Source organism: Narcine bancroftii, chromosome 8, assembly GCF_036971445.1.
Source record: "Narcine bancroftii isolate sNarBan1 chromosome 8, sNarBan1.hap1, whole genome shotgun sequence".
NCBI classification, from domain to species: Eukaryota; Metazoa; Chordata; class Chondrichthyes; order Torpediniformes; family Narcinidae; genus Narcine; species Narcine bancroftii.
The window spans coordinates 161,038,506-161,053,299 of record NC_091476.1 but is presented as its reverse complement, the minus strand read 5'-3'; the positions used below and the strand labels follow the sequence as shown (position 1 = coordinate 161,053,299).

General features: G+C 37.1%; 1 protein-coding gene across 2 annotated transcripts in view; it reads right to left on the bottom strand.

Moving 5' to 3' along the window:
• LOC138741498 (protein argonaute-3) overlaps positions 1–14,794 on the bottom strand; it is a 79,046-nt gene that overhangs the window by 35,587 nt on the left and 28,665 nt on the right. For both annotated transcript variants that reach the window (XM_069895689.1, XM_069895690.1), the window contains exon 6: positions 3,744–3,878. In XM_069895689.1, the coding sequence (XP_069751790.1) occupies positions 3,744–3,878 (135 nt within the window). The remainder of the gene's footprint in view (positions 1–3,743; positions 3,879–14,794) is intronic.

The following is a 14,794-nucleotide window of genomic DNA, read 5'->3' as shown; positions in this document are numbered from 1 at the left end:
CTGACATTCTCCCTGAACACTCATCACCAGTTGATGGCGCTATTGATCAGAATAAGGGATCACGATATTTTTGCAATCACTCCGACATGGTTGAAAGAAAGGCAGGACTGGCAACTCGACATTCAAGGGTTTAAACATTTCAGGAATGATAGGGCAGGGGGACTGTAGGAGGGGACACTGCATTATGGATCAGGGAGAACATCACTGCTGTCATAAGGATGTCTTAAAAGTTTCTTCAAATGAGATCACAAGGGTAGAGTTTAGAAGTAAAATAAAGCAACCACTTTGCTAGGATTATTCAATACCTTCCTCAGTAATACCTGAGATTGTAAAAACACAATGCTAGAGAAAGTCAGCAGGTCAAACAGTACATTTTATATAGTAAAGATAAAGGTACATAACCAATTGTTTTGGGCTTGAGCCCTTCATCAAGTTATGAAGGGCTCAAACCGAAAACATTGGTTACATACCTTTATCTTTGCTATATAAAGTACACTGACCTGCTGACTTTCTCCAGCATTGTGTTTTTACTTCAACCATGGTGTCTCCAGACATTCTTGCTTTATTTCTACTATTATTAATTTAGATTGGTTTAGTGTGAAAGGAAGAGACAGAATGCAGCTTTTCGTGCTGGTACAGATATTCCTGCAGCGGTGGGAGCAGTGCTAGATTTAATCCTTTCGATTAAACGTGGACAAGTGGATGAAGTTAGTGGGTGAGCATTCTGAGGATGGTGACCACGAAGATGAAGGATAACAGTTCCTACCATGGAAAGCAAGGGCAGAGATTGCTGGGTACCTGATAGAGGTACTTAAATCTTCAGTGAGCTGCCGGATGACTGGAAGAAAGGTAACAGGGGAGATTATTGGGATAGGTTTAATCTACACAAGAAAAGGCAGTGACTGATCAATGTGGTCAGCAAAAATATATTAGCTGGAGATCTTGTCTGATGAACATAAGTTTTTGGAATAAGGAAGGGAATGTATTGATGAGGGCATGTAGTTCATGTGGTTAACATGGATTTACTAAGTCCCTTAACAAAGACTCACAAAGACTGGACTAAGATAGAACTAGATAAAATAGGGAAGAAGGTACCGGAACATATACTTTATAAGTGGGATGAAAAGCTGGTGCAATATAAAAGCTCACCAGATTTGCATCATTTACTTAACATATGGCAGAAGATCCATGTAGAAAGGAAAAAAATGAATTACCAAATACCAAAATTGTTATTGACGCAAAATCCACTACTCCCTTTTACAATAGATAACCTTTCCTTTAGAGAATGGGAGAGAAAAGGAATCAAAAGAATAGAAAATTGTTTTTTGGGAAATAATTTATTAACATTTGAACAGTTGAAGGACAAATATGGAATAACTCATGGTACAATGTTTGCATAGCATCAACTGAAAGCTTATTTAAAGGATAAATTGGGAAACAGATTGAGATTACCAGAAGGAAGCAGCTTTGAATATGTGATTACAGATACAATGATAATTAAAGGATTTATAACAAATATGTACATTAAGCTGCAAGGTAAGGAAAATGATGAAATAAGCTAATAACCCAAACAAAAGTGGGGAAAGGATTTAAACATAAAGATAAAAAATGAACCATGGGAAAATTTATGTTCTGGAACTATGAAGAATACAATAAACACAAGGTTACGCATGATACAGTATAAATGGTTACACAGGTTGCATATCACTCCACAAAAATTAAAAGCATGGGATCCAACATTATCAGATAGGTGTTTTCGCTGTAAGAAGGAAATGGGAACAACAGTACATGCAATTTGGGCATGTACAAAAGTGAATACGTTTTGGGAAGAACTAAATCAGATATTAAATAAAATCACAAAAAAAAACCAAAAAATCCAGAGATCTTTTTTTTAAGTAACATAAGAAGTAAAGAATTAGCCCTCAAATCGGATAAAGCGCAAAAAAGATTCATTATGATAGCTTTAGCAGTAGCAAAAAAATGTATAATGTCAACTTGGAAAATGGAATACAGCAATGGTACATGGAAATGAATAAATGTATTCCATTGGAAAAAATAACATATAATTTAAAAAATAAAGTCACATTGTTTGAACAAATTTGGGAACCATACATGGAATATATCCCCTAAAATGATAAGACGACAAAACAATTTGATATAGTGTGTAAAAGTAGATGACGCATTTTTCTTGTTTGTTTTTCCTTTATGTGAAGACATTGTTTTATGGTTTTATTGTATTGTATATGTTGAATATTTATTGGTTTTGGAGGGGGGGGGGGGAAGCCACTGTGTATATTTAATGAGAAACGTTTGTACATATTTTGGTTTTTATGGTTTACAGTGTGAAAAATAAAAAGAATTATTAAAAAAAACGAAGACTCACATGGAAGGCTGGTGGAAGGTTAGAGGCAAGTTAGCAAATTGGATATAAAACTGGCTTGGAAATTGAAATCAAAGGGTGATAGATGATGGTTTCTTTAGTGATTGAAAGGATATCACAGGGATTGGAGATGGGGCACTTTCTTTATGACATATACTTTAACAACTTAAGTTAGATGTGAATGTACGAGGTATGATTAACAAGTTTACAAACAACATGAAAATTGATGGTGCTGTGGATGGTAGTCTTGAACTACAGAATGATACAAAACAACAAATTTTGTGACTTGTTCATGACAATAAATTCTGATTCTGATATTGATTAGCTGGTAAACGGGTCAAGACTGGTGACTGACAGAATTTAATCCCGCCAAGTGTGAGATGATATATTTTGGGGTATCTGAAAATGGTAGAGTTCTACGGCAAAGGGACTTTGATGCACAAGTCCAAAGATTCTTCAAGGTAGCAGGTGGTGAAAGTGGAATATGAGATAACTTTATTAGCCGGATCAGAGAATGCAAGTGCAGGCAGGTCTTGAAAGAATTTTCCAAGTTGTTGGATTATATGCAGTTCTGGTTGTCCCATGATAGGAAGGATGTTATTGCACTGGAGAGGGTGAAGAGGAGATTCACCCAGATGTTGCCTAGGATGGAACATTTCAATTATGATACACTGGATATAGAAGGCTTGTTTCCCTTGGAACACAACAGAATGAGGGGACTGGATATAGAAGGCTTGTTTCCTTTGGAACACAACAGAATGAGGGGAACGATGAAGGTGTCCAAAATTATGAAGAACATATAAGGTGGATAGTAAGAAACATCTCCCATAACAGACATGCCCCAAACCAGAGGGTACAAGTTAAAGGTATGGATGAAAGTTTTAGAGGGATGTAAGGGAGAATTGTTTTGGCTAGAGTGCAGCTGAAATCTGGAATGTAGTGCCTGAGATGGTTCAAGCATGTACTCTTGTATCATTTAAGCAGTATCTGAAGTACTTGAATGGCCAAAGAACAGTAGGCTGAAACATGAGCTAGTAAATGGGATTTGTATAGATAGGTTGGCATGCATGTCGTGGGCTGAAGGGCCTGTTTCTATTCACTATGAAATATTGAAATCATTGAGCAGGCAGTTTTTCTGTTGGATTATATCTGGTCTTTTTTAATGCATCAATTTGGAGATCCAGAATTTATTTTTGCTCCTTTCCACCAGCAGTAGTTCACTGTTAACACAACTAAATATAGTTTATAAATTCATCAAAATAAAATGTAATACATAATAACCCAGGGATGGCAAACATTAGAGATTTCAAAATCAATTTTAGCCTTTCACTAAATTATTGGAAACAAAATGTTTGTAACTTACCTTTTATCTCTTTGGTGAATTTGACGCGATGAGAATCAGTCAAAGGTCGTGGTTGTTCATCAATGTTATGTATGTCCAGAACTTCACACATGAACTGAATCACAGGCTGTGCTTTATAGAAAGCTGTGGCAGAAACTAAAAAGAAAAAAAAAACAATTTAAAAGAGTGCAATAAAAGAATAGAAAATACAAAGAAATTATTCAGATTTTCTTTATCATATTAGGAAACATGACAATTCAAATGAGAAAAAACAGCTTTAAATTATTCTCCATCCTAATTATATATATCACATACTTTTGATTAGTAGTTAATTTCCACAGGGTTACCATAATCTTGATATAGTTCAAATGTATTTTTTAAGTCGAGTAAACACATCTGTCCAAAGATTACAATAAAATATAGTCTTAAAAAATTTATTACCTCAGAAAAATGGAGCACAAATTTGGGAAAAACTTTTGAACCTTGCCTTGCCCAGATGCTTTGAGATATTGCATCGGTGTCCATTTCTTCTGGTATGTCTATTGCAAACTGCAGTTCCAAATCTCACATTTGGAATGGAACAGAAGTGAAATCTAAGCAAAGTGGATTCACTTTCACTCAGCAATAAAATTGTAGTTCACATGATGATCTGCACACTGAACACACAGTTCAAAGTTGGGAAGCATAGTTGCTAAACCTCATTCAATCCCAACGCTGAACAAGATAAAATGCTGCAAAGTCTCAGATCAAGCAATATCTGCACACTATTTACAATTGATAACCTTTGATCAGGATGAGGAAATGGTAGAAATTAATTATGCAGACAATGGATAGACAGAAAAGAGAATGTCTGTGATGAAGTGGACAGCAATAAAGACAAATAACAAATAGTGGTGGCATTGGCTGAGAGAGAGGTGGTTAATTGTAGCTGATTTGTCTGAAGGTGATATCAACAGATGAATGTGAAAGAGGAAATAAGTGTGGAAAAAAAACCACACTGGGACTGCAAGTCACAAAACTCTCCAGAAATTGGAAATCTGAATGAAAAGAAAATACTGAAATACATTGGGTCAGGCTGCATGGGTGGGAGAGATAAAATTAGTTAATGTGACAGGATGATGAAACTGGCCAGATCTGACACAATCAGGAAAGGCTGGTTATCTAAAATTGTTGAATTCAAGGTTGAGTTGAGGATTGTAATATGTCTTGTCAGATGAGATGCAGTTCCTTCAACTTATGTTGAGGTTTGCTGGTAAAGCCAAGAAATAGAAATGGACAAAATTCTTGGAAGATGTCATGAGGAGAAACTGATGATGGAACAAATCACTTGTGCAGGACAAGTGCCCCCCCCCCCCCCCTCAAAGAGTGGTATCTAGAACATGCTGTCATGGAGGTTGTAGAAGCAGATACAACAGCAATGTTTAAGAGCCATTTAGATGGACACATGAACAGGCAGGGAAAAGAAGAATACAGGCCACGTGCAGGCAGATGGCATTAGTTTGGCTGAAGGTCAGCAAGACATGGTGAATGTCGAATGGCCCGTTTCCGTGCTTTATGACATCATGACCTTCTCCTTTAACTCTAATTAGCTACCCCAAATCAAACATGCTCATTAATCTTTAAGAAAGCATTTCTTTGGAGTAAATTTTAAATATTTGGAAATAAATATTAATGGATTATATGACTGGGTGTTCAATATAGTACCCCAAATACAGGATAAAGTATAAAAATGAAAAGAATCCCAAGTTCCAAAGAATTGTAAATGAGCAAGTAAAGAGAAATCTTTCAGTGATGACTAGTTCACCTCATTTAATTTTTCAGAATTAAAACCAGGATATCATTTCACTGTGGTCATATTAGGACTCACTCTCCATCTCCTTCCAATAGGCAATGTGATAAAATAATTTATTCTAACATAAAAGAATCAGCAAACTGTTAACTTGCCATATTATAATTATACCGAAGTACCGCTGATAACAGTGGAATGTATGGTGGGTGGAGAAAAGATTGTTATAAATAATAATTTGCCATACTGAAATTTTCCTTCTGAAATATTAGATTAAGTTTATAATGCATGATTTTAGGCAGACGTTGATACAAAAAAAATGGATAATGAAAACTTCTGAATTTCTTTTGGTGTTGTTACACTAATTATGTAAATTCAGAGAATAAAAAACGCAAAATTTTGGGTTGAATTATAATAATTTTTATTTACAAACTGAAGAGACATTATGTATTTTAATAAGTCAAAACAACATTTTAGATATGATTAAATGTGTAATAATTATAAAAAAAATTAGCAAAAGAAGTATTTTTTTTGTCCCTAAAGAAATTACAGAGAATAATGATTAGAATGAAGACACATCATATCAGTACATGATTGATAGAATACTAGTATTAAATTAAAACTATTCATAGCTTAAGGTATGAATTCCAGAGACAAAATATCTTCCATCTTAAAGACCAAAGCAGTTTGACAAGTACAACCTTTCAGAGATTTAATCTGAGGTCTCATCTACCACCATAGGTGCAAATGAAGATTTATAACACTATTTGAAGAAGTGCAGAGAAATTCTCCCAGTTTTCAAGATTCAATTTATTGTCATTGTAATAAAACAATGTCATATTGCATGAAATTGCTTTTTGCCTGCTGTAAGGCAGACAGATTCGCCAACGGCAGAAATTGAATTAAGTTCCTCTTACGGTCGAAGAAAGAGAAACAAAAGAGAGTCCAAGAGTCACCAAGTATCCATAGATTCACCTCTGGTCTGCAGCCACAGAGTCCAGTCTAAACCATTGGCAACCCGAGCTCCAGATCCAAACCTCTGACACAGTCAGGAATCCTTCAGTAGCCCCTTGCATCCCAGTTCCAATACCTGGTACCCCTTCAGTCTCCAGCAGTCTGCAACCCGGTACGAGTCTCCTGACAGCAGTCTCCAGTAACCCACTGCCTCCGTGGATCCTCGCCTTTGTTGCCAGCAGCCCAGCACATGCATTGGTCTTTCAGCTGCAGAGTTCCCTCACTGGTCCGTCACCGTGGTCACCAACCTGTGGGTCATCTCCTCTGCTTCTCCTTCTCAGATGGGGGATGGTCTCCCGTTTTCTGGTGCCCTCTCCAGTCCTTCGCTCCCCTGGAGTCTGCAACCCCTTGTGACCGTTGCCAATCAGAGGCACCGCCATCTTGGCCGCACACCCCGCAGTTGTGGGATTTTAAATAAAACTTTTTATGGGCCATTCAAAGTCGGCTGGGCGGTTGAACCTCTAGGGCAGAGATATTCTCCCAGTCTTCTGGTCAACATTTATCTCTTAAACATTAATAGTCAGTCATTAATTTTATTATTTGCAGGATGTTATGTGCAAATGGGTTGCCATATTTCTGTCAATTAGCAGTGATAAACACTTCAGAAGATGTTAAATGCCGACAAAGGACTTCAAAATTTACCTTTTTTGCACCAATCTGATTTGGTGCTGCCACGCACAAAATTGGGGAGATCCACTTTACTTGATGAAAGATTTCTTTACTTTCAATTACTGAATCAAATAGGAGAATTGAGTCACATTTCTAGGCAGTAGCCTTCACTGGTAGAAAATGTCACAGCACAAGTTAGATCATTTTGCCTTAATTTAATTCTTCTCATTGTTCATAAAAGCTCTAATACTGTTGCAGAGATACAAGTCTACACCTCTGCTTAAGTGCTTGTTTTCATTCAAGGATGGATAGTGCTATCCACATCATCAAGATAGGAATACATTTTGTTAGAGTATACGGACAGTTTGGTTAAATGGCTGGTAAATAAATGCCTTGAAGTAATAACTTTCTACAAATAATGGATTATATAAACCAGAAATCCTTTCTAAATAAGGGATATTACCAGAAATCCCTTCAAAACAAGAAAACTTTACCAGACTACCAATTACAAGAGAACCAATTTCACTTGAACAAGGGATATTTTTGTGACAAGCATGTTTGACGAAAATTTTTCAGTAATTACTTTTGGTCTTTACTTAGGAAAATTATTTGATCCTTTTGGCAAAAACATTTTAATATATGTTTAAGCACTAATTTTTCAGTTAGGCATAACTTCTGGTATATATAAAATCGAGTGAAAAGTAAACTAAAAGTAATTATATTTTTATGGGGAACAGATCAGTTTGACTCAATTAACATCACCTTTCTCTTTGAACCAGTTAATTGCAAGTTTAAACACTACCCGGTATTCCTGGACATTTATGCATAATTTTGGCCGACACTCTAGAGACAAATGCCTGTGTAATGGGACAATAAAACAAAGACATGGCCTAATCTACACTCTCCACCTTCAACCGACATCAAAGCTGAACACATTGAATCCATTTGCTGCTCTGATATGATCGGGTTATGTGCATATAACTGCAAGATGTAGGTCAAAATCAATAGATAAAGTAATTTAGACCATATCAAGACTGAGAAATGTTTTTTGTGAGATGCAAGGCAATGGAAATCTTTTTAAGTCATAATGACTTAAAGAGAGCAACATTAGTTAAAGTCAGAAACACAAAAGTATATGTAACTCCAGACAAGAACAGCAATATTAGACCTGAGAATATATTCCAGCCATCACATTAAGGTGTTCCATCTATATATGCAAATCATTCCTAAAACCCTTGGCTAATCTTTTTACGTTATCTCCCAAGGAAAGTGGAAGTGGGAGGTCACTTGATAATATCTGACAGAAAATGCCCAGAGTTGGAAATCTTTATAAAAGCTGATCCATGTTTAAGGGTTGTAATTCATCTTTGGAATGAAATTATTGCTAAAACAGCATAGCTGTGTATACCATTACAGATATACACAAAGTGATCATTCTGAGCAGATCTAAGTAATGGGCATTTTTACAGAAATAAATAAGGACTTCTATTCTAACCAAGAAGGCAGCACACTTTCTAGAATACTAACTATTAATGCAGTCATCATGCTTGAGGAAATGTTTCCCAAGAATTTCCCTTGCACACAGGGCAGCACAATTAGTGAAACACTATTACAGAGGCAGTGACCATGGTTTAAATTTGGTGTTGTCTGTAAGGAATTTGTATGTTCTCACTGTGTCTGCGTGGGCTTCCTCCGGGTGCTCCGGTTTCCTCCCACCCTTCAAAATGTAGGTTCATTGGGCATTTGGTTGTTTGGGCTCATGGGCTGGAAGGGTTGTTATCAAGCTGTATGTTCTAAATTTAAATTATGCCATGTTTTCAGATGTTCAATAGCCATCATGAGTGTCAGCTGACCCAGAATTACTGAAGAAATCCATGTATGTCCGTCAAATTATAAAAATCCTCTATACTGTCGGTAACCATTATAATCAGTTTCACAAAACATCTGTACTTGCTACAAGTGCTTCTGGGTTGCAAGTGATTATTTTGTCTAATAATATTTGATCCATGATCAAGTAATTATCAACTCCCTCACCTGTCAATTTATTTGATGCACTTGGATTACAAAGTTGCACTTTCTGCAAGGAAAGCAGGATAAAGTCAGTCTTAGAATTAAGAAGGAAACCATTATCTTATCCAATATGACAATGGTTTAACTCAGATATTTCAGAACCAATTAATCAATTATTGCCATTCAAGGATTGTTTTTTCTCCTACCTTTACTTTTGATTTCACTAAATCACAGGTGAGCATTTGCTTATAGACAGCATAACAAGCATATACCAGTAGCTCTTTCTACGGCTTTACTCAGACTAACTCAAGTACACTCCTTGGTGCATTCCAAAGCATTTATTTCATCTGTACACCTGCAAGGATGTACAATTAGGTGTCATATGGCCGACCCTGGATGCATCTGCAGAAAGTACAGTACAATCCGAATATCCAAAATTGGATTCTCCAAAAGCCTCATTTATCTGAATTTTAAAAAATTTGGATAAATGAGGATATCCAAAACAAATCAGAAATCCTCATTTACCCAAATTTTCTTTGGTGCCGAACTGATTTCACAGGTTGAAGAGTAAATTCACTTGACATGAAATTAGAATGACGAGTGTCGTCGTTTCAGGTAACTCCCTCCCCTCTCTCTTTCCATTTCTTCTTTACCTTCCCCTATTGTCGTTTTTCTCCAACTCTCCCTCTCAAACTGCGTCCCACTGTCTCGCAGCCGCAAGCGGTCAGAAGAACCCCTTGTCTTGGCATCATTAAGGAGAGTGGCCTTCCGGGCAGGAGCAGGACCTCAGGCTCAGTGGCATTCCTTCCCCTCCCTTCCCTCCCTCCTCTGCACACCGGAGCTCCCAATGCCGACTCTGAACCCTCCCTCCCCTCTTCCTATTACCACACAAACACACTGGAAACTTTGGTGTGTGTGTGTGTGTGTGTGTGTGTGTGTGTGTGTGTGTGTGTGTGTGTGTGTGTGTGTGTGTGTGGGCTGAGGGGAGGATTCAGAGTCGGGACTCAGGTGCTCTGGTGACTGGGGAGACAGAAGCCCGCCAACTTGCCAGTGAGTGTTCCACTGGCCCGGGAAACCTCTCCAGGGATCAGTGGCAGCGGTGGGGACATGTCGGGGACTGGCGGCAGTGTCGCGGCCAACATTTCTTTTGGGCATGAATTAAACATTTTAATGCTTTAAAAGCTTTCCCTTTGTTTGTTGTTGGTTAACTATTGATACAAGTGATTTGCTATTGCTACTGGGGTGTTTTTAAAAAATGACCAGTCATCCGAAAAAATTATTTCAAATGATCACAAATTAACTTTATCTGACATAGGCTCGGTCCTGACCATTTTGGATAAATGGAATTATACTGTATCACTTGGATGATCTCAGAAACACTACAGGTTATACAGGTACTCCCTGATTTGTGACCTATGTGACTTGCATCCATCTGCACATACAACCAGAAACTTAAAAAAAATTAAAAATATTAAATTTACACAGATTATGTTGTATTTGACAAACTATAAAAAGGATACAGAGCGCGTAAGATCCAAAATGCATGAATTTACCTTGTTAGTCGGTGTCCCAGGGTCTGTAGGCTGGGCATGGCTATCTTGATTCCTGTGCGCTTGTGGAATCAAGATGGCCGCACCCAGCCTATGGACCCCGGGACCCCAATTAACAAGATAACGATGGACTAGAGTGTGGAAACATTCGCAAGGTAGATTGATAAATTGAAGAATCTTTAAGTTGTTATTGCCAAATCTATGATGAAAACCTTTGATTAAAAAGCTTGCTTTAAGATTTTGGTACTCCATGCGCGCAAAATTCCGACTTGCGTCCATTTCGAGATATAACTGATCCTTCGGTTCCAATTACTATTGCAAGTCAGGGTGTACCTGTAATATGTACCCTTTACTGCACTGAGGCTGACATCAAAATAAAAAAAATCCTAAGCACTTCAAAGTGCATATTATAGCTTCTAGCCACCAAAAATGACAAGATATTAAATATAAAATGCATCTTAAGTATTTAAAATGATAATCAAATAGCGATGTAATGAAATGCAAGAAAATAACACTGCATTCTGCAGTATATCTACAAACTCAAAATGCCAGTTTTCATTTTTTTTTTACGTTTGAGGAAATCGAATAAAAAAAATTAACCTTATGTTAAAAATCAAGAAAGGTTAAATGAGCAAATCTGACTGTCACCACTGCAAACATTCTATTTGAATGAGTTACACTTTCAAAGTTTCCCTTCAAAACCATCATTTCATGACTCGCCCACATCACCTGACTAATATATTAAGTCAGATTTACAAAGCGCACAATAAACAGAGTACATCAGCTTCTATGGGAGAAAATAATTTCATGTCCACGTAAATAAAGGCATCTACGTGCCAAATAGGTGGCAATGACTAACTAGGTGCAGGAGCTTAGAAATAAATAAAACAATTCATGTGCCACTTCCTTTTTATTAGTCAAATAAAGACCAGTGGAGTACAGGTATATCAAATATGTATATCACTCCTCAGTAAAATTGCTCATGTAGATTTCAGGAACTCGTCAACTGCTACCATTAGAGAATCAAAGATAATTAATGCAGAATCATTTTTTTAAAAAATCCTCTGTCTTGGCAACAACACTCTTGAAAAGTCAATTATTTTAACTTTACACAAGTTCATTATGTATTACACTGCAGTGAGACATGACCTACCCTCACAAAACCATGCTGACTATCCCTGAGAAGACTGCCCTTCTCTAAATGTTTTTATGCTGTATGGGGAATTGGTAAGGCTGATAGATATAAACTTTTACTGCTGTTTGGGAAGACCAATACTAGGAGGCCAAGGCTAAAAGTTGGAGCCAGCCTAGCTCAGTTACAAAATATTTTCATATTAAATAGGGTGGTAATAATTTGATTGTTCTGGACATATTTTCCAACTATTAGAGACATTAGAATATCAATAATATCACTTGTATTCAATGGCTATTAAAAATGTGCCATTTTCAAATTTACAAAGTACAATTAACCCAGAATCAATTCCCTTTTAAATGACTACTCTTACAATATATCCATGTTATAACATGTAGCTTGTACAAGAAGGATGCATATCTGGGAAAAAAAAAGCAACATAACCTCATAGTTCCCCATCAATGAGATCTTTGCAACTGAGCAAAGGGAATACAGTTTTTTTCCATTAGCATTAAAAAATGTTAAATTCAATTCCTTGTTCCAGTAATTGATAGTAATATTTATACAAAGTTCAAATGAATAAAATTATTTTAATGATTCCAAACATTAATTGCTGGGAATACTAAAAATTCAGGTTTTATGCCACAAGAATCTTTAAAAAATGACAACTTCCTTTTCTACAATAAAGGAATGCATTCATTTTTAAAAATCAACTGCTGAGCTTCCAAAGTATATGTCCTGTGTAAAACACCAGAATTTGTTAGAAGGTAACATTTCAATGCAGTACTGCATCCACATCACAATGGCACCAAACTAATGATGGAAAAACGGAAAGAGAAGATAAACAAAATATAAAAGGGCTACGCTGAACTATATGTCTTTAAATATTAATGGAATACATAACCAAATTAAAAGGAAGAAACTACCAAATTTAAATGAATAAATGTATTCCATTAGAAAAAATAACATATTGGTTAAGAAATAATATTGAAATATTCGAACAAGTATAGGAGCCTTACATTAAATACAATAGCGAAAACCTACCGGGGACAAACATTACCTAAGTTGATGGAAGGAGAAGGAAAGAAAAGAATGGACTCAGTAGAATTTCTGGTGTAATTGTGTTGAATGACAACATTGTCTGACTGGCTTAATGCAACCTAGATTGTATACCTAAAATGGATGAGAGGGGGGGGTGGGGGGGTGGTTTGGGAGGAAAGGGGGGGGGGAGAAAAAGTCACTGTATATGTGTGAAAAAGAAATTGTGTATATCATGGCTAATGTGATTTATGGTGTGAAAAATAAAAAAAATTTAAAAAAAAACAATGGCACCAAACTTTTATCCTCAAGGAAGTCAAAAGTAAACATTCTAGTCAGATATAGATAGTATTTATTATAATATTACACAAAATTGCCTTTAGTCTGCCATAAGTCAAATATTTGCAATTTGCATTGCCCGGCACCCCTTAAGAATCAGAAAGAAAAGCAAACGAGAGTCACCCCAAAGTCACTGAATGTTCATGAACTTGCCTCCAATGCTCTCGTAGCCCCTCCAGCCTCACAAGAGCCCAGCTCAGTTCAAACTGTTGGCAATCCAAGCCTAGATCCAAACCTCTGACATGATAAGGCAGCCTTCAGAGCCTTTTCAAGAGCCCTCAGCATCCTCCTCCCCAATCCCGGTTCAGATATCTGGTTCTCATGAGCCAGTCTACAGTCGTCCACTGCCTGGTGCGAGTCCTTTGACCCCAAGTCACCAGCAGTCTGCAGCCTGTGTGGGTTCTTCGCCAACAGCACGCCACCTGAGCATCCCCTTGCTGGTCTACAACCGTAGTCACTATTCTTAGGGTTGTCTCCTCTGCTTCTCCTTCCCAACAGAGATGTTAATTCATGTTATTGGTGCTCCGCGCCAGCCTGCTGATCCCCTGGAGTCTGCAACCCCTTGTGGTCGCTGCTGAACACAGGCACCGCTATCTTGGGCCCATATCCCATAGTTGCAGGACTTTAAAGTAAAAAAACCATTGGCTCTTTCAACAGGCCATTTAAATCCTGTACAGAATCCTTTGGGGAAAATCGCTGTGACTCCACTCCCCAGTCTCCATGGATTTGCACCAATGGTAGCACTGCCATACAGCAGCGCCACCAGTTCTTCTTAATTATATATTTTTTTAATTGTTATGATCTTTGTTTTAGTCAAGCTACATTTTTAGTGCAGTCAACAGGCAATATTAATTTTAAAAACACCCTACCTTCTCTTAGCAATTGTAACCACCTAAACTTATATTTGCTTAGTTACCAGAGAGTGGTGGGAGTGTGGAACGAGTGCAGCTCAATTTTGACATACAATAAGAATTTGAACAGGTACATGGATGTGGAGGGCTATGGACTGGTGCAGGTCAATGGGACTAGGTAAAAAAAAATGGTTTGACACAGACTAGAAGCGTCAAAGGGGCCTGTTTCTGTGCTGTAATGCTCTCTGGTTCATCATTCAGCAAGATAATAATTAAATCCAGATCTGAGATGTGAATGCAGATCCTTTTTACTTAACCCTAAGAACTTCCAGTTTAGTTATTGAAGAGGTCAAGAAATAGAAGTCCAGTATTTATATAACAGGAAATCATGTTGGAACCATTTTGTTTTGCAATTTGTCTCCAAAACAAAAGCTCTGCCAACTTAACTTTAGTCAATTGAATTTGAAATACTTTAATAAAATAAAATGACAGCTGAAAATGCTCTAAATATTGTCACTTCAGGGCTAACAGAGTTTGTATTGAATCAATTTAGTAGCAACAGAAATAAAGGAAAACTGTTGCAATAGAAATAGGCTTTGTGAAAAGACGACAGCTCTGGATTTGAAAAGGCAGCATTTAACTTCCAAGAGTTCAAGCCCTTCATGTCCAGGTGGAGTCATCAAATTTCTTTAAACTTCACAAGGAGTCCAAGAGTGGAACAAAATATAGAATTTCATGTGTTT